The sequence below is a fragment of the Gigantopelta aegis genome, chromosome 10 (genome assembly GCF_016097555.1).
Source record: "Gigantopelta aegis isolate Gae_Host chromosome 10, Gae_host_genome, whole genome shotgun sequence".
Lineage (NCBI taxonomy): Eukaryota > Metazoa > Mollusca > Gastropoda > Neomphalida > Peltospiridae > Gigantopelta > Gigantopelta aegis.
Window position 1 is genome coordinate 26,810,513 of NC_054708.1, and position 26,755 is coordinate 26,837,267.

At 38.7% G+C, this 26,755-nt stretch overlaps 1 protein-coding gene across 9 annotated transcripts in view; it reads right to left on the reverse strand.

Annotated features, from left to right (window-relative positions):
- LOC121384063 (MFS-type efflux pump MSMEG_3705-like) overlaps nucleotides 1–25,382 on the reverse strand; it is a 33,568-nt gene extending 8,186 nt beyond the window's left edge. The window contains exons 1-8 of one of the 9 annotated variants that reach the window (XM_041514281.1): nucleotides 25,291–25,382; nucleotides 10,970–11,082; nucleotides 8,549–8,771; nucleotides 7,749–8,015; nucleotides 6,270–6,432; nucleotides 4,800–5,037; nucleotides 3,465–3,661; nucleotides 1,406–1,490 (exon numbers count right to left, since the gene is read on the reverse strand). In XM_041514281.1, the coding sequence (XP_041370215.1) occupies nucleotides 1,406–1,490; nucleotides 3,465–3,661; nucleotides 4,800–5,037; nucleotides 6,270–6,432; nucleotides 7,749–8,015; nucleotides 8,549–8,771; nucleotides 10,970–10,979 (1,183 nt within the window). In that variant the 5' untranslated portion in view covers nucleotides 10,980–11,082; nucleotides 25,291–25,382. The other 8 variants (XM_041514276.1, XM_041514278.1, XM_041514280.1 and 5 more) reach the window with 8 other exon arrangements.
- Nucleotides 25,383–26,755: the final 1,373 nt, after the last annotated feature.

Consider the following 26,755-nt stretch of genomic DNA (forward strand, 5'->3'; position numbering starts at 1 on the left):
AACCCACATCTCCCCCTACAATGTAATGACTGGATAACACAGGACATTGTTATTGGTTAACGCAATGCCAACCCACATCTCCCCCTACAATGTAATGACTGGATAACACAGGACATTGTTATTGGTTAACGCAATGCCAACCCACATCTCCCCCTACAAGGTAATGACTGGATAACACAGGACATTGTTATTGGTTAACGCAATGCCAACCCACATCTCCCCCTACAATGTAATGACTGGATAACACAGGACATTGTTATTGGTTAACGCAATGCCAACCCACATCTCCCCCTACAATGTAATAACTGGATAACACAGGACATTGTTATTGGTTAACGCAATGCCAACCTACATCTCCCCCTACAATGTAATGACTGGATAACACAGGACATTGTTATTGGTTAACGCAATGCCAACCCACATCTCCCCCTACAATGTAATGACTGGATAACACAGGACATTGTTATTGGTTAACGCAATGCCAACCCACATCTCCCCCTACAATGTAATAACTGGATAACACAGGACATTGTTATTGGTTAACGCAATGCCAACCCACATCTCCCCCTACAAGGTAATGACTGGATAACACAGGACATTGTTATTCGTTAACGCAATGCCAACCCACATCTCCTCTGAAATAAAAATTAATCGGATCAATATTATTCACAGATAACCATGGATAATACACAAGATTATACTGATGGTTATTTTAATACCAACTAAAAACATGTATAAATAAAAACTCACCAGTAATAAGACTAATGGTAAATGTAATGACAGCCCGTATCACCCCTGATATGTATTTAAAAATCATCTTACTAGTTCAGTATACAGGTAACCGTTAAGATAATACATAGAACTATACTTATATATGTTTAATATAATACCAACTGACAACTTTCAAAGTAAAGGAATGTTCTTTTTAATTACACCCCATTACATCAGTTTAATCAGTGGCTAGTAGTTGTAACACATTTGATATTTGGTTTGTAATGTTAAAGAAAATTAAAGTTTCTTTTGTTTATCGACACTTCTAGAGCACATTATTTAGTAATCATTGGCTATTGGATGTCAAACATTTGGTAATTTTGACATGCACTGACTGGAACGAGAAACAGCTCAATTGGCCACTGACGGGGGTCGATCCCACACCGACTGTGCATCAGATGAGTACTTTAACAATGGTAAATCAAAGTCTGGTACATGTGCTGTACTGTCTGCGAAAAAGTGCATATAAGAAATCCTTCACTACTATTGGAAAAATGTAGCAGGTTTCCTCTTAAGACTATGAGTCAAAATGACCAAGATGTTTGACATCCAATAGCAAATGATTAATTAATCAATGTGCTCTAGTGGTGTCGTCAAACAAAACAAACTTTTAAGTTTTAACTCTAAATCTTACCGATTATGTAGGTTGGAATCTGACTCAGAAATGCATACGGTGGATCCAGAAACAAAGTTCCAGCTGCAAAGGGAGCGGCCAGTATCTGAAGATGAAAGGAATGTAGCTATATTTTATTTGACAATCATGGTTGTTAAAAAGGCTGTAGACATCACATCACCATTCTCTGTGTCATTATTTTGGGCAGCAGCTTAAATTCGCAGACCCTAGTTTCAACCCCATGAACCAAACAAGTGTGGTTAATCCACAAACCTGTAACACATTTGGATACAGCTACAATAAAGTGATACAAGAGTCTGTGACGTTGAAATGGAAAAATATCTTCTAAAAATAGACCACAGCTTGTCTCCATAACAGTGACTTAATCAGAGGTACTTGTATTTTTTTAAATAAGAAAAATGCACTTTGTGATATTAGAAATACTAGGATGATCAAAAACACTCTGGATGTATGGATATTAATAACCTAAACAATAAAATGTAAGGGGCCATTCACAATTATCAACATTATCATAAGTGTACATAGAGTACACTTTTTCATGACCCCCCCCCCCCCCCCCCGACCCCCCATAAGTGTACAAAATAAAATGTTGAATTTTTTGGTCCATCTTTTATTGGCAGTTATATTAGAATGTCACTAGCCACTGGAGTGGGCCTATCATAATCTAGAAGCCATGTTCAAGTGATTTTCTTGGGTCTTCCTTTCTTTTGCTGTGAGGTATCGGTGTTTAAAATGGGTGCTGAATAGGTGCTGTTTATAATAACGACAATTAGGGGGAAAATAGATTTCTCGGAAAGTTATAAATCGACATGTATTTGTATTTCTAAAAAGCGTACAGCGGCTGTTAACCCCCTTCCCCCCAGGGTACGGTTTGTACACTTATGTTAATGTTGACAATTGTGAATGACCCCTAAGCAACGTCTGATTTCAATGATCAAAAACAGCTCTAATAGTGAACAATATGCCATAGAGTTTAAAAACTAGGGTTTGTCTCTTTAATATACATGTAGTCTGGTTTAGGCAATAGATCTTATTTAAAACAAAATAATATAAAATATCCTAGAATGCCTTTTGAAATCTTTCTTTAATGATTATAGGTAGAATCACAGTAGTATTTAAATGATTCTTCAACTTTCAGCCACCTCAGTTTTTAATTGTACAAAAACCTGATTTAAAATTTCCCAGATGCTCCTAAAAGTACATGTATCTGCAGATGACACCACCCCTTGTCCAAAATTATCTCAAACATACATTTTCGTTTAATCTGACCACAATATATGATTATTTTATTATTAATTATAGAGCATATTAAATAATATTATTAAATTATTAAATATAATGTCAAAGAGCTAGTTTTATAGAGGATTCATCATGATTTTTTTTTAATATGTAAAATATCATGTCTATATTAATTAGCAGATAACCATATGGAGTTTTTAAATTGCGGGTGTTACTGTATATTTGATTCCACAAATGTGATTTTTGACCGAAGGAGTTAGCCTGAGGTTAAAAATTAAACATTTGCAGGCGTCAAATAGACAATAACACCCGCAAATCTGAAAAAACATGTGTTTATGTCCACTGTAAACTGAATCGTTCTTCTACAGAACAGAACTGTAGACCCTTGAACCATCAACTTGGCCTGTTACAATTGCTAATGATGTAACTTTCTAATGACGTCATTAGCTTTCAGAGTGTTATTTTCATTTCATCCCGGAAAAAGAAAGTAATTAATCAATCACAATACAGAACACACTCGCCATCAGTTTACAATCAGTATTTGTTGAGGCTCTGCTGAGAAAAATACCGATTAACTAGAGGTTGATATTTTACATATTAAAAAACAAGAGCAGCGAATTCTGTTTATCCTATAACACTTCTAAAATAGCATTTTAATTCAATATTTAGTTAATCAAAGTTCACCGGTAATATGATGTCATCGCGAGTAGCACAAAATAATGGTAAATATCAAATGGGTTTATTACATGGATTAATATTATGGATAAGTTATAGGATAAATTCCGATATCACACAGTGAATTCCACTCGTCACCACCAACCTGACTGGCCACTAGAATGATGACCCTGAAGTGCAGGCCTCGCTTGTAGACGACTACATCAGAGATGAAACCACCCAGCACGACGCCGATGCTGCCACCGACGAGAGGAATCCACGACATGTACATGCCCACCTGCTCCTTCGTCTGGTTGATGGCGTTGAAGTACAACTGTGTGTTGTACGCCCACACATAACCAGCTGAAAAACAGTGCAATTTGTTATTACAAAAATTCAGTTCCGTTATTCACGAATGGGGCCTAATTCATTAAACTCTCACAACTTTGCGATCTCGCAGTGCAATGCTAAACGACTTGCAAAGAAGATGCTTTGTTGTCTAACAGAGTCTAAGAGACCTTTGTGAATTAGGCCCCTGGTTTATAGCAACCCGGTGTAACAGGAAATTTACCCCCTTGAAAATCTCCCCCCCCCAGGTGGGTAAATATCCTAGGAAATATGCCACCCTTCCCTGAACATTTCCCCCACCACAAAATGGAGTGGGATATCTCCTAGGGGTAAGTAAGCGATTTACCACTTCGCTACATCCTACCCCTTCTCTAATAATAGAAGGAAATGTTTTTATTTAACGATGCACTCAAGACATTTTATTTACAGTTATATGGTGTCAGACATATGGTTAAAAGAAAGAAATGTTTTATTTAACGAAGCACTCAACACATTTTATTTACGGTTATATGGCGTCAGACATATGGTTAAGGACCACACAGATTTTGAGAGGAAACCTGCTGTCGCCACTACATAGGTTACTCTTTCCAATTAGCAGCAAGGGATCTTTTATTTGCGCTTCCCACAGGCAGGATAGCACAAAACATGGCCTTTGTTGAACCAGTTATGGATCACTGGTCGGTGTAAGTGGTTTACACCTACCCACTGAGCCTTGCGGAGCACTCACTCAGGGTTTAGAGTCAGTATCTGGATTAAAAATCCCATGCCTTGACTGGGATCCAAACTCAGTACCTACCAGCCTGTAGACCGATGGCCTAACCACGATGCCACCGAGGCTGGTGACATATGGTCAAGGACCACAAAGATATTGAGAGCGGAAACCCGCTGTTGCCACTTCATGGGTTACTCTTTTCGATTAGCAGCAAGGGATCTTTTATATGCAACATCCCACAGACAGGATAGTACATACCACGGTCTTTGTTACACCAGTTGTGGAGCACTGGCTGTAACGAGAAATAGCCCAATGGGTCCACCAACGGGGATCGATCCTAGATCGACCGTGCATCAAGCGAACACTTTACCACTGGGCTACGTTCCCCCCCCCCCTTTGATAATAAGATAATTACTTAGCAGAGATGGTATATATGATCACCTGAATTTCTGAATGAGCCAGCAATGCACAGTATGATGAGAGACGGTCTGAGAAAAGCTTTCAGTGCCATCTTCAGTCGGTTACACGTGTCATTCCTCTTTGACTCCTCTTCGTCCGTCTGACTGGCCTGCACGACCGGACGATACCGGGTCCGCTCCGGTTCCTTCATCGTGAGGAGGATCACAATGCCAACCACCAAACCCGGGATACCAGATATGAAGAATGCCCATCGCCATCCCTACACAAACAAGAGACAATCAGTTAACACTGTACAACCACCAGACCCAGGATCCCAGATATGAAGAATGCCCATTGCCATCTCTACACAAACAAGAGACAATCAGTTAACACTGTACAACCACCAGACCGGGGATCCCGGATATGAAGAATGCCCATCGCCATCCCTACACAAACAAGAGACAGTCAGTTAACACTGTACAACCACCAGACCCGGAATACCGGATATGAAGAATGCCCATCGCCATCCCTACACAAACAAGAGACATTTACACACTATACTCAATTAATTACACATGTGCACGTAAAACTGCACAACCACCATGCTTGCACATATACATGAAACTGGACTAATTTAGTTAAACATTTTAGTTATTTCCAAAACACCTTTCCTCCATACTGCTCTAATCCCAGAGAAACCATACACCTTTCAACTTTGTTATGGCCCTATTAAATGTAAACTGAAATGACAGAGCTGACCAGGGGCCTAATTCACAAAGCTCTCTTAGGCTCTGCTAAACAACAAAGCATCCTCTTTGAAGTCTTCTTGCATTACACTGCGATATCGCAAAGTTGCGAGAGTTTAGTGAATTAGGTCCCAGGCTAATAAGAAACAGTGGAGCCTCCTATACCACACCATCCCTTCCCCTTGAGGGCAAAATAATGTGTTTTGTCTTGCTCTATACAAATAAAAATTAAAATGTGACTTGTGCCACCCCTACCTCACCCCGCCACTAGAGACTGTGGCCCTTCACCAGATATTTGTGCCTCTCCATTCCAGATATCTTTCCTACGAACCTGCAGACACTGGATTATGTAAAGCAATTTATATGAAATGACTGCTATATATGCATTCATGTCTATGCTGTCTGAATATGATGTGTGACTGCAGTAATATAAAATGATCTTCATATGAACACAAAGTACCATGAAATAAGCTATTTACAGATATATGTATGTAAACGAGAACATTTCAAATTCTTTCCTTTACCAACCCTACAGCAATGCAACACCAATTTAAAAACAAACACTGAAAGGATCGACAAAAATCTAAAAAAACCTCTCTACCATACTCAAATCAAGTTAATTTTTAAGCATTTTTTTAAAGATAAAATTCAATCAAAACTGTGAAAACTGTTTTAACAAAGAAAAACAAAACAGGCTAAAATTGAATAAAAATCTGAAAAATCGTATCCTCGACCAGTTGTCATTGTAATTTGTAAGTGAACACACCTGGTCATTGATGTTAGCCAGCGTGATGAAGTTTCCGACTGCGTACGACATGCTGTAGCCGAAGTAGATCCCCCAGTTGTAGACTCCCATAGCTGCCCCTCGCAGCGACGCCGAAAAGTAATCAGTGATTATCGATGCTGCAAACGGGGTGCAACCAGCTTCCCTGGAAACATTAACAATTACAATCAGGACTAGCTCTGGCACTCGCCACATTCACCAACTGCGAATTTTAAACACAACTGGCGAATTTTATTTGAATTTGGCAAAAGAATTTCATGTAATGATTGATATTTTCTTGAAAATGATGGTGGGTTTTCTGCAATTTTTAGAGTTTAATGAATAAATTTGCTGAAATGTTCTACACACCCAGAGCTAGTCTGACAATACATGTGTATATAACTATAGGATATTAAACGAGCTTCCATTTGGTATCATGTTTATGTCCCGAGTGAAATAACTTTCAACTGTCACAAGCGTTAGCGAGTGACAATGAAAATTATTTCACGAGTGACATAAACATGATACGAAATGGCAGTGAGTTTAATATACCCATTTATTACTCATAATCGATTTCTGTTTATATCACAGAACTCGTTTGATTAACGCTCTGAAAATGTTGTAGTGCGGCAATCATATGATATCATACAACGTTGAAGTAGCAAGAGATCTTTAATATGCACCATCCCATAGGCAGGATAACACGTACCATGGCCTTTGATATATCAGTTGTGGTGTACTAGCTGGAATGAGAAAAAGCCAAACAGGGATATCTATATTAAGCAAGGCTTCTAGAATTTTTATAAAATCTACTTGCTATGGGATCAGTGATTTTAAAAAATGTATTAGCCACGATTAAAAATTCACTAGATCAACTTTACTTTAAGTTAATACAATTTTACTAAATAATAGTAATAATCAGATATGTCACCTAAAGAGGGAGATAGAGCATAAAAACATTAACATTGGGGTCAGGATATTCATATTTACAAAAGGTTTTATTTAATGACGCACTCAACACATTTTATTTATGGTTATATGGTGTCAGACATATGGTTAAGTACCACACAGATATTGAAGGAGGAAACCTGCTGTCGCCACTTCATGGGCTACTCTTTTCGATTGGCAGCAAGGGATCTTTTATATGCACCATCCCATAGACAGGATAGCACATACCACGGCCTTTGATGTACCAGTCATGGTGCACTGGCTGGAGCGTATTTACAAAATGGACTTAACTGCAATATTTGACCCTAACAAATTCATTAGCCGTCGGGCATGGCAATAGTAGTTATTTACTAGCCCAACATTGAATATCACTAGCCATGGGAGTGGGGCTAGCATAATCTAGAAGTCCTGATTAAGTGACTCTCAAATATACTACATGTTAGTTCATCAAGATTAACCTCGAGTGCATGGAATAGAGGTTAATCTTGATGAACTAACTACATGTATGATTATAAAACCGACTACTGCACTCACCCCATACCCAGTCCAAATCGGAGTATGACTAGCTGCCAGTAGTGGGTGACAAATCCTGTGAGAAGTGTCATGGCCGACCAGAAAATGAGACAGATGGCGAGCAAGACCTTGCGGTTGTAGATGTCGGCCGCGAAGCCGATGAGGATGCCCATGAAGGTGTAGATGAGGATGAAGACGGGCCCCGCCAGGATTTGGTAGTCCCAACCCTGGCCGTTGTAGTCAAACTTACAAACATGGCTGCCGTTCACATTGCTGATAGCATCACAGCTGTAACACAAGATAAACAAAATTACACCACTAGAGCACATTGATTTGTTAATCATCAACTACTAATGTCAAACATTTGATAATTATGACATATTATAGTCTAAGAGGAAAACTGCTTCATTTTCCATTAGCAGCAATGTGTCTTTTATTATATAACAGGCATATTTTATAAATTAATAATACATTTCTAAGTGTTTTATAAGGTAAATTTTAGAATTGATTATTGAAAAAGGCTTGTTTAATCTCAGGGCAGCATGGCACTGATTCAGGCAAGATGGTGCTAGACTATTGAGGTATGGTGCCACACCATGCTAAAACAAGCTAGGGAAAGCACCAATTGGAGCAGGCCTCTACAAGTACATTGTGACCGATTTGGTCGTATACGCAGCCATTTTTTTTCATTTGGCGACTGAAATATTTCATACTATCTATATAAAAAAAATACCAATAGGTGCCATCTGGCTCCTAGATGAAAAGATAATGTAGAGGGCTGAATGGGAGGGGAAAAAAACTCGATATATTGGATCAGTCACCGTGCCACAGTTGTCCCATTGCACTTGATGTCTTTGGTTTCGGGTGCCGTGAAGGATGTGTTGACCATGCATGCCTGGTCGCCGAAATGGACGTCCTGAGCCATGGACTTGGACGTGATGGCCAGCATGTAGCGGTCGAGCTGGTTCAGCAGGTAGGTGATCAACAGCAGAAACAGCACGTACATGTTGTACGGCTTCAGGTCCCGCATGAAACCACGGCCTTCTGAAAATTAACAGGGGAGATAATCACTTTTAAGTTAGTACAGTGAAACCTGTCTACACCGGACCCTGAATAAAACAGGAAATCCTGTCAAAACCGGCCAAGTTTCATGGTCCTGAATTTTCAAAATGCTAAAATGCGACCCTTTAAACAAAAGATCCTGTCTAAATCTGATAAATATTAGGTCCCCAGCGTGATCCGCTTTTGGCAGGTTTCACTGTATTATACATATATGATAATACACATGCTTATAGTTAAAGGGACATTCCCGAGTTTGTCACATTATAAGATGTTTCCAACTAATAAAATATTTCTACGATTTAACTTACATATTAAAAATATTTTCTTGTTTGGAATATCAGTGTCTGTATATTCATTGTGTTTCTGGTCATCTTAATATTTGTAAGAAGCCTAAACTGGATTTTGTAAATAATATTAGAACAATCAGAAACACGTTTAATATACAGCCACTAATATTTTATGCAGAAAAATATATTTGATATTCAATTACAATCGTTAAAGTCTCTGTTAGTCGATAAAAACTTAAAAATTGCAGCAAATTCAGGAATGTCCTTTTAAGTATCCTGTGGCCAGTTTTAGGATGTTGAGAACTCATGTATAATTTGACTGGTACCATTGACTCCTATCAAATTGCGGGGGCTTGAACTTAATGACAGCACTGATGTTGAGATATAAATTGCCGTAGGTAGAGAGCATCACTGACAACTGAAAAATGTATACACCTGGTGTACATTATCTGTCAATATTTAACATTTGCATATTTGAAATATGTTTACATACAGCAAAATAACCTTTCAGTCATGTTTATTTGCTGCAAATGTCACTTTTTTTAAAAACTGCCATAAGCAGGATCAAAATTGCCGTCGGTGGGCCATTTCACCAACTGCAATTCTTTTACAAATTGCTGTGGCAGACAAATTCTTAAGTTTGTGGCCTGCAATATGCAATATCAGTCTCTCGTCCTCCTTAACATGTCTCTGGTGTGGTCAAAACAGTTCATCTACAAATTTCCCAAGGGAGATAACCAAGGAAGTGGAATATCAAATTAAAGTTTTAATACTGAAAAATAAAACAAATACACTTTTTGTCAAGTATATTCATTAGGTTATTAAAAACTAAATGTACACAACTCTCTGTCATTGGGTTAATAATAATGCAAAAGAAAAATATCCATGGTTTCAATGCAAATTTTTACCATCCATGGTAAAGAAAATCTATCTTACCACAACACAGGCAGCAAATCATGAAGACATGTTTTAAAATCACATCATTATAAGTTATTTTTAATTATAAATACAAAACAAAACAAAAAACAACTAACATTCTGAGAGTACAGTTAAAGTAATAAACATGTATGTCGCCAACGACTACAACTCTGTAACTATACATGATAAAGCTATATATGAAGAGTTCAGGCGCAAAACGCGATATAAACCATTTTGTATCTAGTTTTTAGTTAAAGCCATTATTGTATGTCAGTAAGGGCTAATCGTAGGCCCGCTGTTTTGCTGCAAAACGTGATTGATCCGTATGAAATTGTAGTGGGTAAATCCCGTTTTTGTTTATCAAAATGTGATATACGCCAATTAAAAACCCCATTTTTACTGAAAATTAAAAATGGATATATCGCGTTTTGCACCTGAACTCTTCATATATACAAAATTCCATCTCTCAATCTTGAGGCATTGCAAAAACAACTTGGGGAAAACTAATTTTTGTATTTCCTAAGTTCAAGGGTCATAACTCTGTCAAAAAGGTATAATTCACCATGAAATTCAACCTTGATCTGTAGTAGTACATGATAATGCTATACACAAAATGTCAGTTCAGTATCTTGAGGCATTGCAAAAAAAGTCTCAAAATTTGTATGTGAGACAGATGGACAGACGGACAGATAGGAAACCAGTTGGACCAGTAGAAACTAGCATGCACTGTTCAGATCACAATGGGCCACACTGTACTGTATTAACTGCACTGCATGAAACCTATAGTCCCCACCAGATGGAGTGTTAGGTTGATGGTTGTTTAACGACACCCCAGCACAAAAATACATATCGGCTATTGGGTGTCTAACGAGTGTTAGGAGACTAATAACATGTTAACAGGCCTATAACTTGCCTTCAACCTAGCATTGTTGAACTACATTAATCTATGTATAAAAGTAGTTGAACAGAATTTACCGTCAGCCATCTTTGTGTCGTCTGTTGCTACTTCTGGTGGTTTATTTGTCTTGTCAATGTCAGCATTTTCCTTCTCGAAATTCTTCACCTCAACCAAAACAACTGGGGCGTTTCTGTTCAAAACATTACATTTTTAAAAATTAATTTAGTCTTGCGAATGTAACTGTAGGAACTATTCAGAGTTGACTATCATGGCAACATGGGCATTACATTCAGAGCCTTTTTGATGATTAAATCTACAAATAAAAAATATTTTCTTGTTTAAAAAAAACACTGTATGTATAAACACCGTGTTTGTTGTCATCCTGATGTTTGTAGCAGCCCAAACCAGATTTTACCTTCCAATAACAGGGGCGGATTATGGGGGGGGGGGGGGGTTTCCCAGTTGCACGAAAACACCCTCCCGACATAAAAAAAACCCCACCCAATCATGTAGATCTAAACTGATGTCCACATGTGTGTACCCTCTCGTCCCCTCATTCATGCACAACAATTGAAAAAAAAGCCTGCCTACCTACCCCTAACCCCCAATGTTACTGGAAACATGACTGTTTCAAATTATAAACATTTACATATTGTTTCAGAAACCCCCCTTACCTAAAGCATAATCCTCCCCTGAATAATTTGGTACATACGAAAATAAATTTATATACATTGTACATGTACAGGTATATATACCTGTATATATACTCTTCAAAAAAAGAAACGCAAAAGGGTACAATTGGGTTATAACTCCGATTTTATGTTTCCTACCGGTTCATGCTTTGTGAATATAAGGTCATTGCATGTCCCAAACACATTCCCACGGTTACATTCGATAAAACGCAGCTACTGTACAATAAAGTTCCAAAATGTGAATATTCGCAAAAACGCAGCAACGTGCAAACCATGTCACCACTGCACGTGCGTTGTCTGCACATGCAACATGAACACCGACAGTATAAAAGTGCAGGGTGTTCGCTTGCCTGGCCTCTGTATCTGGCCGACAGTTGACAATCCAGGACATGCCACGTCTCAGTGAACCGCAGAGAAACAATGCCATCGGCCGACTAGACGCAGGCGAATCCAGAACGGCCGTTGCCAGGGCATTCCATGTGTCCCCAAGCACCATCTGTGGGACCGTTACCAGCAACATGGATCAACACGTAACCTCCCTAGATCCGGTCGACCACGGGTCACTACCCCCGGACAGGACCGCTACATCCGGGTACGCCACCTTTGGGAACGATTGACTACTGCCACCTCCACAGCCGCAGCAATACCAGGTTTGCGCAGGATATCCGACCAGACCGTACGGAACCGCCTACGTGAGGTAGGAATTCGTGCCAGACATCCAGTTCGAGGTGTCATCTTAACACCACAACACCGTCGACTCCGACTGCAGTGGTGCCAGATTCATCGACAATGGCCTCAACTGTGATGGAGACAGGTGTGGTTCAGTGACGAGTCCCGATTTCTGCTCCGACGTCATGACGGAAGATGTCGCGTGTATAGGCGTCGTGGTGAACGTTATGCGGCAAACTGCGTGCAGGAAGTGGACAGATTCGGCGGGGGTAGTGTCATGGTGTGGGCAGCCATCTCACACACTGGCAGAACTGACCTGGTCCACGTGCAGGGCAACCTGAATGCACAGGGCTACATTGACCAGATCCTCCGGGCAACACATCGTTCCAGTTATGGCCAACGCCAACGCAGTGTTCCAACATGACAACGCCAGGCCTCACACAGCACGTCTCACAACGGCTTTCCTACAGAACAACAACATTAATGTCCTTCCTTGGCCATCGATATCACTGGATTTGAACCCAATTGAGCATCTATGGGACGAGTTGGACCGACGTCTCCGACAGCGACAACCACAGCCCCAGACCCTGCCCGAGCTGGCAGCAGCCTTGCAGGCCGAGTGGGCCACCATCCCCCGGGACGTCATCCGTACTCTGGTTGCTTCAATGGGCAGGCGGTGCCAGGCAGTTGTCAACACATGCGGAGGCCACACCCGGTATTGACTCCAGATGACCTTGACCTTGGTGGTGTGTCCTATCACTTACTCACAATGGACTAGAGTGAATTGTGAACAATCCTGCAACATTTGGTAATTATCGGACTCACCATTCAATAATTAAATCAATTCTCCAAATGTTACGACAATGTGGTTTTGCGTTTCTTCTTTTGAAGAGTATATCATGAAGCAAAATGAAAAATGACTTCTACAAACATTAGCACAAGACTGCAAATACACTGGACATATACAAGTATTCTAAACAAGAAAATGTATTTAATACAATGTATATAATTTTAGTTGCTAAAATGACTGTTAATCATAAACATCTTAACAATGGCTGCAAACTCAGGATGTACAGTCCCTTTAAACATGTGATATATTCAAGGAGTAATTAATTTAAAAGACCATGAGCTAGCAACATTCTTTGTCACAGAAAATAACAATGACCATCAATATTAATGTGCCAGTCTGTATTTTGTCTGTCCATATCTATATACATGTATATAGTGTAGCATCCATTGCTGGCTACAGGTGCTAGTATGATATTATAATCATTGCTTCACCTACAGTAGAACTTGTTGAAATAGTAACCGGCCTCGGTGGTGTCGTGGTTAAGCTATCAGACAGAAGCCTGGTAGGTACACGGTTCACAGCCCGGTACAGGCTCCCACCCAGAGCTAGTTTTAACGACTCAATGGGTAGGTGTAAGACCACTACTCCTTCTTCTCTCTCACTAACAACTGGACAGACAGCCCAGATAACTGAGATATGTGCCTAGAAGAGCATGCTTGAACCGTAACTGGATATAAGTACAAAAATAAGTTGAAATGAAAAATTAAATATAAATTAAAATAAGGCCTTGTTGTTGTTGTTGTTGTTGTTGTTAACAGCAGGCCAAAAGAAATATGTCCTACTAAGAAAAAATATGGCCTGTTGGAAATAAAACAGGACATGGTAATGGGAGGGTTTGGGATAGCATGTGAAAATCAGGACATTCGAGATGTATTTTAGAGAGTTATAGAATTAAAATCAGGACATTCGAGGTGTATTTTAGAGAGTTATAGAATTAAAATCAGGACATTCAAGGTGTATTTTAGAGAGTTATAGAATTAAAATCAGGACATTCGAGGTGTATTTTAGAGAGTTATAGAATTAAAATCATGACATTCGAGATGTATTTTAGAGAGTTATAGAATTAAAATCAGGACATTCGAGGTGTATTTTAGAGAGTTATAGAATTAAAATAAAATACAGTGAAACCCCTCTAAATCGGACACCCTCGGGACCAAGCACAACGTCCGGGTTTTTTAATGTATCCAGTTTAGAGAGGTTCTCTTGTGCACAGATATTTAAAAAGGGACCAGGAAAAATGTCTGATTTTGAGGGAATTCTGGTTTACAGAGGGTCCGGTTTTGAGAGGTTTTACTGTAGAATCATGAGTTAAATAGCAGATATGAGATTATTGTCTGTTGAAAAACGTCCTGTAGCCTATTTCAAGCCCTAGTTTAAGCCCCGTTACATCATCACTGACCAGCCTCGATGCCATCGTGGTTAGGCCATCGGTCTACAGGCTGGTAGGTACTGGGTTCGGATCCCAGTCGAGGCATGGGATTTTTAATCCAGATACCGACTCCAAACTCTGAGTGAGTGCTCCGCAAGGCTCAGTGGGTAGGTGTAAACCACTTGCACTGATCAGTGATCCATAACTGGTTCAACAAAGGCCATGGTTTGTGCTATCCTGCCTGTGGAAAGTGCAAATAAAAGATCCCTTGCTGCCTGTCATAAAAGAGTAGCCTATATGGCGACAGCGGGTTTCCTCTTAAAACAGTGTCAGAATGACCATATGTTTGACGTCCAATAGCCAATGATAAGATAAAAATCAATGTACTCTAGTGGCATCGATAAACAAAAAACAAACAAACTTCATCACTGATGTCTTAAAGTTTGGGCATGTCAGAATTTAAAAAAAAATGGGTTTTAACTTTTTAGTTTAGTTTTTCATAGTAAAACCACAAGGTCATAAATATGAATTGTGGTAAACCTATAATTTTTATTAAAATGGTAATTTGAAATATACATGTAGCAACTATTTACTAAAATGCAGAGACAAAAGCTGCCCATGTCATAAAAGGCTGAAATATTTTTCAGCTGAGGACATTCTCCTTTATTATTCTTTTCTTTTCTTTTTGCACGCCAAAAAGGGAGAATTCTGCTGAAAGGTGGCTAATTTTCATCCCTGAAAATGGTATCATGATATGAAATAATAAAACATACATGAACTTCATATTATCATGTGTAGTGAAGTAACAATTTTATTAAGCTGGTAATTGAATAATGCACATGTTATCAGTAAAATAAACACTATAAAATACTCATCAGAAACAGAAATACTAAGAAGTAGTAGTAAGGGAATGAGTTTAGTAACCCTAACCCTGACCCAACAATATTTTATTAAAATACTAAGAAGTAGTAGTAAGGGAATGAGTTTAGTAACCCTAACCCTGACCCAACAATATTTTATTAAAATACTAAGAAGTAGTAGTAAGGGTATGAGTTTAGTAACCCTAACCCTGACCCAACAATATTTTATTAAAAATACTAAGAAGTAGTAGTAAGGGAATGAGTTTAGTAACCCTAACCCTGACCCAACAATATTTTATTAAAATACTAAGAAGTAGTAGTAAGGGAATGAGTTTAGTAACCCTAACCCTGACCCAACAATATTTTATTAAAATACTAAGAAGTAGTAGTAAGGGAATGAGTTTAGTAACCCTAACCCTGACCCAACAATATTTTATTAAAATACTAAGAAGTAGTAGTAAGGGAATGAGTTTAGTAACCCTAACCCTGACCCAACAATATTTTATTAAAATACTAAGAAGTAGTAGTAAGGGTATGAGTTTAGTAACCCTAACCCTGACCCAACAATATTTTATTAAAATAATAATCTTCAATTTTTGATATATTTTTTTAAATGCTAACATTTCTATTCAAATTATATCTACATATAAACTTAGATTCAGATTGTATAAAAATTCTAATTTACAATTTCATAAAAATTATTATCTAAAACATATACCGGTACATGTATATATATGAATATGTGTACATACATACCATAGTAAAACTACAATTTTATTAATTAATTTGATAATCTTAAACATACAGATATATGTCTAATTACATACATATTTATAGTAAAATTACAATTATTATATTAAAATCAAATCTACAATTTGATTAAAATAAAAGTCTGCAATTCTGTTAAAATGATAACCTGACATCCAGTAAAACTCACCTAGACATGACTTTAAATAAAACCCTTGCACCCGAATTGACGGACTAGCTGCCTGAAATGACTAGGCGATTTTACATACTGGACAACATAAGATTGGCCTTTAATCGGACTTACTAACCTAGTTACTTATCTTGGTAAACACAATGCAGCTATGCCTATGGACTATGGAATAACAGACAAAATCAAAATTCTATCTAGCCTCATGTGAGTTGGCAGGGCTCGAAATAGCGAAAAGTGAAAAGCCGTCTGTTTTTTATACCTGGTAGATGAAACAGAAATTCACCTACTAAAACTATCAAAACAACTGCAGGTCATTTTAAAAAGTTTGTTTTGTTTAACGACACCACTAGAGCACATTGATTTCTTTTTTTTAATCATCAGCTATTGAATGTCAAACATTTGGTAATTCTGACAGTTTTTGAAAGGAAACCTGCTACATTTTTCCATTAGTAGCAAGGGATCTTTTATATTAATATATTAATATTAATATATAGCTTATGCAATGGCATCATTTTAAAAAAGACATGTATTTTTCAATGATCTCATCTTCTATTTTATTCATGATTCTGTTCTATATTAATTTCATCATGCTCTAAAATACATCTCAGAGGTTTTAACTGTTCACACAATACATCCCAACGCCTCCCCATATCATATGCTGTCTTATTTTCAATAGGCCATATATTTTCTTCGCAGGATATATATTTTTTAGCCTGCTATTTTAAAAAAATAACAGCAGGCTATATATGTTACTTTCTATATCAAGCCTTAAATAATAATAATATGACATACCATCTCTCTAAAAAGAGGTTCTGTTGAACTCTGAGTGAGTTACAGGGATTGTTTTTAAAACAGTTGCAGTTAAACGTTGAAATAATATAGAGCCCCTTAGCTATATATGGAAAATGTGAAAAGGCAGATGAGGAAAATATAAAAAAAACATTATACATTGTATATACCCATGGCAGGACTTTCCTTTGGCACTGTCACATATAAAGAACATTATATAAATACTTATAATAAATAGAGTTAGGGTTAGAGTTAGTTCACCAAGGTAAACATCAATGGTCCGTTTTTTTACATTTTGACATTTATTGGACCTCCGTTACGGCTCAGCAATAAACATCACAATAATAAATATTGTGCCAGAGACGTTTATTTTGATGAACTAAGGTTAGGCTTAGGGTTAGTGACAGTACCAAAGGAAAGTCCTTCCCTAGAACTTTTATCTGACTAGAGGTGACTATATTTTGTTTTTAGCCTTAGCTTCGAGTCATGGGAGATATACAACTTTAGATATGAAACGTTCTGTTTACCAACAGAGATTATACTTCAGCAAACACAAAAACAACTGACATTCTGTACACAATAATGATAAGAGACTGATGAACGATGTTGACGTAGAGATAAACTACATATACATGACATTGCAGAACTACTGTAGATTTTTATTTGACAAGATATAAGGGTTGTTAGCACCAAAAATGGGTGGCGCAGATGCACTTTTCAAAAAGGTAAGTCATGGCCATACCACATTTTAAAGAGGTATGGCATATCCATATCACTTCTTTTTTTTAATGATTATATTTGTTGTATCTGTGAAAATGTCCTTCACAGGAGAATTTGAAATAAAAGAGTCTGCCAACCTTGAGTCGTACCACTATTTTTTACACTGTGCCACCCTTGCACATTACCAGAGGGGTGAGTGGAGGGGGGGGGGGGGGGGCAGAGAGTGAGAACGAACCTCCTTTTGTAACAAAGTTTGTCTTTGTATTTTGTGAAGTGGGGGAGCTGGGGGTTGTGCAGTTCTCGGATTTATAAAAAAAATAAACAGTAGCCATAAAATTTACTAGCAATAGGAGGGGGTGTGACAAGAGCCTTGCCTAATTGTAGACAGGGATGATTGGCCATAGCATAACAAAAACATTACAGGCAGGTGGGAGGGGGCTGGTATTGAGATGCCCATATTTTGCATTAGGGCATGTAATTCTAAAATGGCCCACGTGGAGTCTTGTTTATCAATCCCACTCAAATACCGTATAAGGTGCAGTTCTACATTTTTAAGGGTAGGGTGGGTGTAGATACGGTATTGTAACGGAAACTTCCGTCTACGTCTCTCGAGACCTTGATCATATCAGCGCTACGTTATCGTATCTAGGGTGGGTGGGGATAACATTAATATATAATATACTTTGATGGCACTGTTGAATTTGATACTACTTTAAATATTTAAGTCAAAATTATTTAATTAATTATTTGACAAAAACAATATGGTACCTACCCAGTAAATCTCTGCCTTCTTAGCATTATTAACTTTCAGGTGCATAGGAACCAGGAGGGGTGAGAGCTGTGCCCCCAGTGCAAACTTGAGGCCCACAATATTTTTATCCTATAAAAACCTTTAAAAATGTGTAAACATCATCATCTCCCCTCTATTTCACATATGCTTTCTAGGAGGACATAACTAAAAAAACAAACAAAAAACCCAAAAAACCCCAGCCTGGTGGTGTCCCAGTACCGGCTCCCACCCACAGCACAGTTAAATGACTCAGTGGGTAGGGTTAAGATCACTACACCTCTTCTCTCTCACTAACCACTAACAACTAACCCACTGTCCTGAACAGACAGCCCAGATAGCTGTGTGCCCAGGACTGTGTGCTTGAACCTTAATTAGATATAAGCAGGAAAATATGTTGAAATTAAATGGAAAAAAAAATAATAATAATAAATGTCAGCAACAACTATATTATAATTAATTATATATGCAGGACTGAAAATTATAATAATTATCAACAAAGTACATACCAATGCCTACCAAGTTGTCAAGTGCATCTATGTTAGTAAACACTAATTTTAAATGGTAAAACAATTTTAAAACAACTTTATAAACTGTTCACTCTAGGCTTCAGATAAAATCAATGTGCATGCTGAGAAAACAACCTGTTGATCAATGCAAGAACTGTCGAAGCAAGAAATGATTCCTTATGACAAAGCAAAACTGAACTCGTGACAATGTGTCATGCGTGTGTAGTTCGTTCCAGTAATACTAATATAGCTTTACTAATCGTGGTCAGCTAAGCGTAGCCCGAGTACTCTGACTGTAAGAGAACTAGACGGACATTTGAGAGCGTATTTAATGTCCAAATGTCCGTCTAGCTCTTACAGTCAGAGTACTCGGGCTAAGCTAAGCGTAGCCTGCATCGTGAATGAGTGGTAAAATTACACATGGAATCTAACAGTACGGTAATTTAATAATTTTGAAGCAGATGCTGGAGATACACTACAAAATAACTGTTGTAACTAATACAGGACCGTACCAAGCCTAAATTACCGGGGTGGGGGACGGCGGTGTAAAATAATTAGAGCCACAGGCCAGGGCCAGTTCCAGATTTACACATACTACGTGACATTGACTCAACACTGTGACGAGATAACAGCTAGAAAGAGGTCACTTTTTCGCATTTTTACCCCCACCCTCTTCCACCATTCCGCCACTAGTTCAGACCATAGCTTTGTGACGACTACGACCTCACCTCCACCCTACCCCATGTTAACATTTCACACCAAAACTGATCAGATAACAAGTTCGTTCACTAACTACGCACTGGTGGTAATTTTCACCTCAATCCAACTTTTATATAGTTTCCAACCAAAACAACAAAAGCATTCATTCCGCCCACTTCCACTTCCTGAGTCGCCCTAGCATAAAGTGCGAAGATTTCGACCTCAAATCCATAATACCATACTATTTTAACCAGGGTCGAAGGCTTTGGGGAGGGGGGGGGGGGGTCAGTACATCAAATTTAAGCTGATGTTAATCCATTCTTTCTTTTTCTTTTTACAGTGCAGGCTATTCATAATTGTATCCAGGGACAAATTAAAGGTCCGCAAGGTTCATTATCGAACCCCCTCTCCAGATCCAGATAACGGTGTTTATACAGTAGCGTGTGCAGGTGAACGTGTGTGCTTGCCTTTTGTTAACGACACCACTAGAGCACATTGATTTATTAATCATCGATATTTTTGAGAGATAGAATTAACAAAGTTAAAATTTATTTTGTTTAATGACCACTGGAGCACATTTATTAATTTTATTAAGCATCGGCTATTGGATGTCAAACATTTGGTAATTTTTACATAGTCTTAGAGAGGAAAACCGCTACATGTTTGCTTTTTTTCATTAGTAATAAGGGATCTTTTATATGCACCATCCCACAGAAAGAATAGTACATACCACGGTTGTTGCTAATTGTATGCAGATTTCAAACATCGCTATATCATTCTGGCACAGAAGGGGGCGGGACGTAGTTCAGTGCTACAGTGCTCGCTCGATGCAGCGGTCGGTGTGGGATCGATCCCTGTCGGTGGGCCCACTGGGCTATTTCTCATTCCAGCCAATGCACCACGACTGGTATATCAAAGGCCGTGGTATGTACTACTCTAAAGAAGGGGGAAAAACAGGCACTCTAAAACCAGCTACAGACCCATTAGCCTCCTTAGCTGCCTTGGAAAGACTATGGAAAGGATGGTAAATAAGCGACTTCAGTTCCATTTTGAAACAAATGAGCTTATCAACCAGACACAATACGGTTTTAGAAAAAATCGTAGCACAGAGGACCAAATAGCTTACCTGACCCAAGAGATCGAAAATGGATACCAGGGAAAGAAGAAAACTCTAGCTGTATTTGTTGACCTTACCAAGGCTTTTGACGAGGTATGAAAGGATGGCCTGCTTTTAAAGCTTCTCAAAAAAAAGATTTGTGGAAGAATGTATGGCTGGATAAAAAGCTACCTATTTCAGAGAACGGCCAGAGTAAAACTAGAAAGACACACACGCAATCTAGTGAAACTCAGAGAGGGAGTCCCGCAGGGAGGGGTCATCTCGCCAACACTCTTTATCATCTTCATAGATGACACTGTAGACCACCTCTCAGTATACATATCAAAAGCCATCCATGCAGATGATCTGGCAATATGGACATCCTCTGAACAAATCAACACCGCAAACATCAGGATACAGGATGCCATGAATACTATCTCTGACTGGGCAGAAGAGTGAATGGTCACTGTCACGGAGGTTCTAACGCCGTTACCGGCAACTGCTCCCACCACTTAGTTCCCCGGTAACAGAATCAGAAACACGCAGTGGGTGTAATAGTATTTCTCCAAATATCCCAACCTATACAAATAGATCTCCCTGTATCGGGTAGGTTTCTACCCGAGTGGCTGGCTCTAGGGGTATTCAGGGAACAGGATCGTATATATATTTATATTTACTATTAACCAACGTTAAATTCACTAGAAAGACAACAACACCAGTTTAGTTTCAAATATGTATTATATAATACTAGGTAAGTGTTACAGCACTTAATGGCTTGTTAAAACCAGTGTCATACCACCTCTAGGCTGAGCACCACACGTAAACTTAATCACTTGACAATTTGGGATATAGCTACCCCTCACAGTTGAAACATCACCCAACCGTAGAATAATGAATCATTATACTCAGTCTTCTCTACATCCAATATTCAGAGGACCTACCATTTACCATGTCATGATACTAGGATTACCACCTATAGATATAATTAATTATTATCTTCAGTCTTCCCTACATCCAGTATTCAGAGGACCTATAATTTACCAGGTCATGATACTAGGATTACCACATATAGAGATAATTAATTATTATCTTCAGTCTTCCCTACATCTAATATTCAGAGGACCTACAATTTACCAGGTCATGGTACTAGGATTACTACCTATAGAGATAATTAATTATTATCTTCAGTCTTCCCTACATCCAGTATTCAGAGGACCTATAATTTACCAGATCATGATACTAGGATTACCACCTATAGATATAATTAATTATTATCTTCAGTCTTCCCTACATCCAGTATTCAGAGGACCTATAATTTACCAGATCATGATACTAGGATTACCACCTATAGATATAATTAATTATTATCTTCAGTCTTCCCTACATCCAGTATTCAGAGGACCTATAATTTACCAGATCATGATACTAGGATTACCACCTATAGATATAATTAATTATTATCTTCAGTCTTCCCTACACCTAATATTCAGAGGACCTACCATTTACCAGGTCATGATACTAGGATTACTACCTATTGAGATAATTAATTATTATCTTCAGTCTTCCCTACATCCAATATTCAGAGGGCCTATAATTTACCAGGTCATGATACTAGGATTACCACCTATAGAGAGAATTATAAACCTCTCTCTATATATTGTTTGGGTAAGCGACGCTTACAGTTTACTTTAGTCGGTCTGACTTAGATTACCAGCTGTCCTTCCCCCACTAAGCAAAACAAGAATAAACATAATCATAATACTTGAATGCCACAACAAAATACCTTTCAGTTACTACAGAGCAGTAAAATATAGTTACCTATGTCTACTGGACTTATAAAGTTCGCCCAGCGGACAGCGTTTGCACCACCTCTCTTACACGCGTTTGCTACCCAAGTTCCTATACAAAACGAACTCTCAGCTTATATCCCCTATTTGGATTTTTGGCAGCTGGGTCCCATCTTAACTAAATTCTCGCAGCTTTGTGATCTCGCAGTGCAGTGCATGAAAGACTTGCAATGATGCTGCGATTTTGTTTAAGAGAGCTTAAGGGAGCTCTGTGAATTAGATAACCACGAACAACTAACCCACCGTCCTGGACAGACAGTACAGATAGCTGAGGTATTTGTCCAGGACAGCGTACTTGAACCTCAATTGGATATAAGCTCGAAAATATATTGAAATGAAATGTGAATTAGATTTCTGGTATACTACTGGGAGGGAAAACAAATATTTTGTTTAATGACACCACTACATCAAATATATTTATTGATCATCGGCTACTGGATATCAAACATTTGTTAATTTTGACATATAGTCTTATAGAGGAAACCTACTACCTTTTTTCCATTAGTAGCAAAGTGATCATTTATATGCACCATCCCACAGACAAGATAGCACATACTACGACCTTTGATATACCAGTCGTGGTGCACTGGCTGGAACAAGAAATAGCCCACACCAACTGCGCACCAAACGAGCGCTTTACCACTGGGCTAAGTCACGCCCCTAGGAAATATGTTCTTTGCAAGTCAGTTAAACAACACCCCACCCCCACCCCCCTACCAGGGAGAGGATGTGTGACGTAACTCAGTGGTGAAACGCTCGCTTAATGCGCGGTCGGTCAGGGATCGATTCCCATCAATGGACACATTAGGCTATTTCTCGTTCCAGACAGTATACCACGACTGGTATATCATGAATAAATTAGATTATGATATCATTGAAAAATACATGTCTTTTATAAAATGATGCCAGTGCACCACGGCTGGTATATCAAAGGTCGTGGTATGTAGTATCCTGTTTGTGGGATGATGCATATAAAAGATCCCTTGCCACTAATGGAAAAATGTAGCGGGTTTCCTCTCTAAGACTATGTCAAAATTACCAAATGTTTGACATCTAATAGCCGATGATTAATAAATCAATGTGCTCTAGTGGTGTTGTTAAGCAGAGCAAACGGTTTTTTTTTATCATATGAAAGCATTATTTGAGCATGTATACGTTGACAATGAAAACACACAGGTTTTTTAAAACTGTAGTTGTGTTTGTATTTTGTTTTAGACGAGATTGCCGCTTTAACTTAAAGCTACAGCTATGACGCGATTGCAACTTTAACTTAAAGCTACAACTATGAGTATGGCGAGATTGCAGCTTTAACTTAAAACTACAGTTATGAGTATGACGCGATTACAGCTTTAACTTAAAGCTACAGCTATGAGTATGACGAGATTGCAACTTTAACTAAAAGCTACAGCTAGGTACAGTTTTTATCATAACTGACTGGATCGATGGGCTTCGTAATGCAAACAGAGCAGTGCCGTGCAATAACTCGAATTCTCACGGATCGTGTTTTATCTGTTTTATCGTGTGGATGCATAATGTGCTGATGTATGCCATAATATTGTAGATCTATATTCTGACATTTACTTTAAATTAATTCTGGTAGTTTTTAAATAATATTCCTTGCTGCTAAACGGCAAGGGACTAGCTAACATATGGCGGAAGCGAGTTTCTCTCCTCTCACTCAAGCCCGTAGCCGGGATTTTTGAGTGGGGGGGGGGGGGGGGGGTCGTTTAGGCTTATAGTGAGGCATGAAGTGCTTCACACGAGGGCGCGAATCGTCCGAATTGCTTTGGGGGGGCTGGGGCTACGGACCTGTCACTATGTAAACAAGAGACAGGGACGTATTTGTGTGACCCCATCTACTTAAAAGGCCCAAAATAAGTTTAAGCTAAGCGACCCCCTCTGCCACCCACCCCAAACCTTTTCCTGTCCTGGACGGAGGAGCCGGCTAAAATCGACACCTGCGCCCATGACAGGCGTGTGCTACAACAGTTTGTTCTGAATATGCACGTTAAAACCTATGACCTGACCTGACCTCATTTAAGTTGGATTTTGGTCAAGCGAGTCTGGCGCTGCTGTCAAAATATAGAGGTTGTTTTCCGATGTCGTCTGCTGTCAGATCTGTAGTTCGCGCGAGTATTGACACGGTCTATTTTGTCAAATACTATTCAGTGCGTTTGTTTTTCGATCCCACACCGACCGCGTATAGAGCGAGTGCCTTACCACTGGGCTACGTGTAGACAAGGTGTCCCAATTACCATATGTTAAACACCGTAATAAAAGTGAGCTGAAGTGTCTAACTAATAATTCCTTCCATTCCAGTGCATCACGACTGGTAAATCAAAGGCCGTGGTATGTGCTATCCTGCCTGTGGAATGGTGCATATAAAAGATCCCTTGTTACTAATGGAAAAATGTAGCGGGTTTCCTCTCTAAGACTATATTTCAAAATTACCAAATGTTTGACATCCAATAGCTGATGATTAATACATCAATGTACTCTAGTGGTGTCGTTAAACAAAACAAACATTTTCCTTCCCTTTTCGAATCTGTTGGCTTGAATTAAGGATCTACTCACCTTTAATTGTTACTGGTCGAAATGTGCTGGGCTGTCTTTAAGTAAACATTCCTTTCCTTTTCAATCTTCTGGGGGTGCCATTCTCTAAATCATCGCACATTTTCACAAAACATTCCACGGCAGTGTCTACTGTATGTCGATCAAACGTATATAGTACAGTGTATATCAGTTACCGGTATCGATTAACCCTTGTCCGCCTGACGATGCCATTGTTAGTTGTTTTGTTTTTTAACGACACCACTAGAGCACATTGATTTATTAATCATCGGCTATTGTGTGTCAAACATTTGGTAATTTTGATATAGTCTTAGAGAGAAAACTCTCTACATTTGTGCATTAGTAGCAAGGGATCTTGTTATATGCACCATCCCACTGACAGGATAGCACATACCACGGCCTTTGATATATTGGTTGTGGTGCACGGACTAGAACGAGAAATAGCCCAGTGGGTCCACCATTCTAGACCAACCGCGCATCGGGCGAACGCTTTTTACCACTGGGCTACGTCGCGCTTTTTGATGATGATGATGATGATGATGATGATGATACTGATGATGATGATAATTATGATGATTTTGGTGGTGATGATGATGGTGGAGACAACAAAACAATGTGATAACGATGATGTGATACTGGCGTAGCCAGGATTTTACATTTTGGGAAGAGCACCAACACTATGCGTGTCTATGAATAGTGTTTTGGAGGGATAGGCAAACATAAAATGTGGTCGGGGAAAGGTGTTTTATTGGGGGGGCCACCGTGCACACACCCTCCCCCTCCGCCGCCCCTGGTTACGTCAGTGTGATAAGGATGATATAAACTTTGATATTCTTACATCAAATTACAGCTCAACCACGTGGTCTTTGCAAATTAATTTCTTTGCTCAAAAAAATGGTTTAAAGGGACATTCCCGAGTTTGCTGCATTGTAAGATGTTTTCGACTAATAAAATATTTCTTCGAGTAAACTTACATATTAAATATATTTTCTTGTTTAGTATATCAGTGTCTGTATATTTAATGTATTTTTGGTCGTCTTAATATTTGTAAGAAGCCCAAACTGGATTTCGTCTTCAAATAATTTCGTACGTACGAAAAAAATATGTTTTCGGAAATAAAACGAAATTTATCCCAGTACAAATATTAGAACGATCAGAAACATGTTTAATAGACAGCCATTAATATTTTATGCAGAAAAATACATTTAATATTTAATTACAATCGTTAAAAAGTTTCTGTTAGTCGATAACATCTTAAACATTGCAGCAAACTCAGGAATGTCCCTTTAAAGGGTTAACTAGTAATAAACGCAACCTGTTGCTTCGACATAATTCAAATTATAGATCAGGAGCGCGATGTAGGGTAGGGTTTTGCTCAGTCGGCAGAGCGCTCGCCCGAGGTGCTTGGGTTGGAGGACCGAACGGCCTCGGTGGATCCATTGTCAGTCTCAACCAGTACCCCACAACT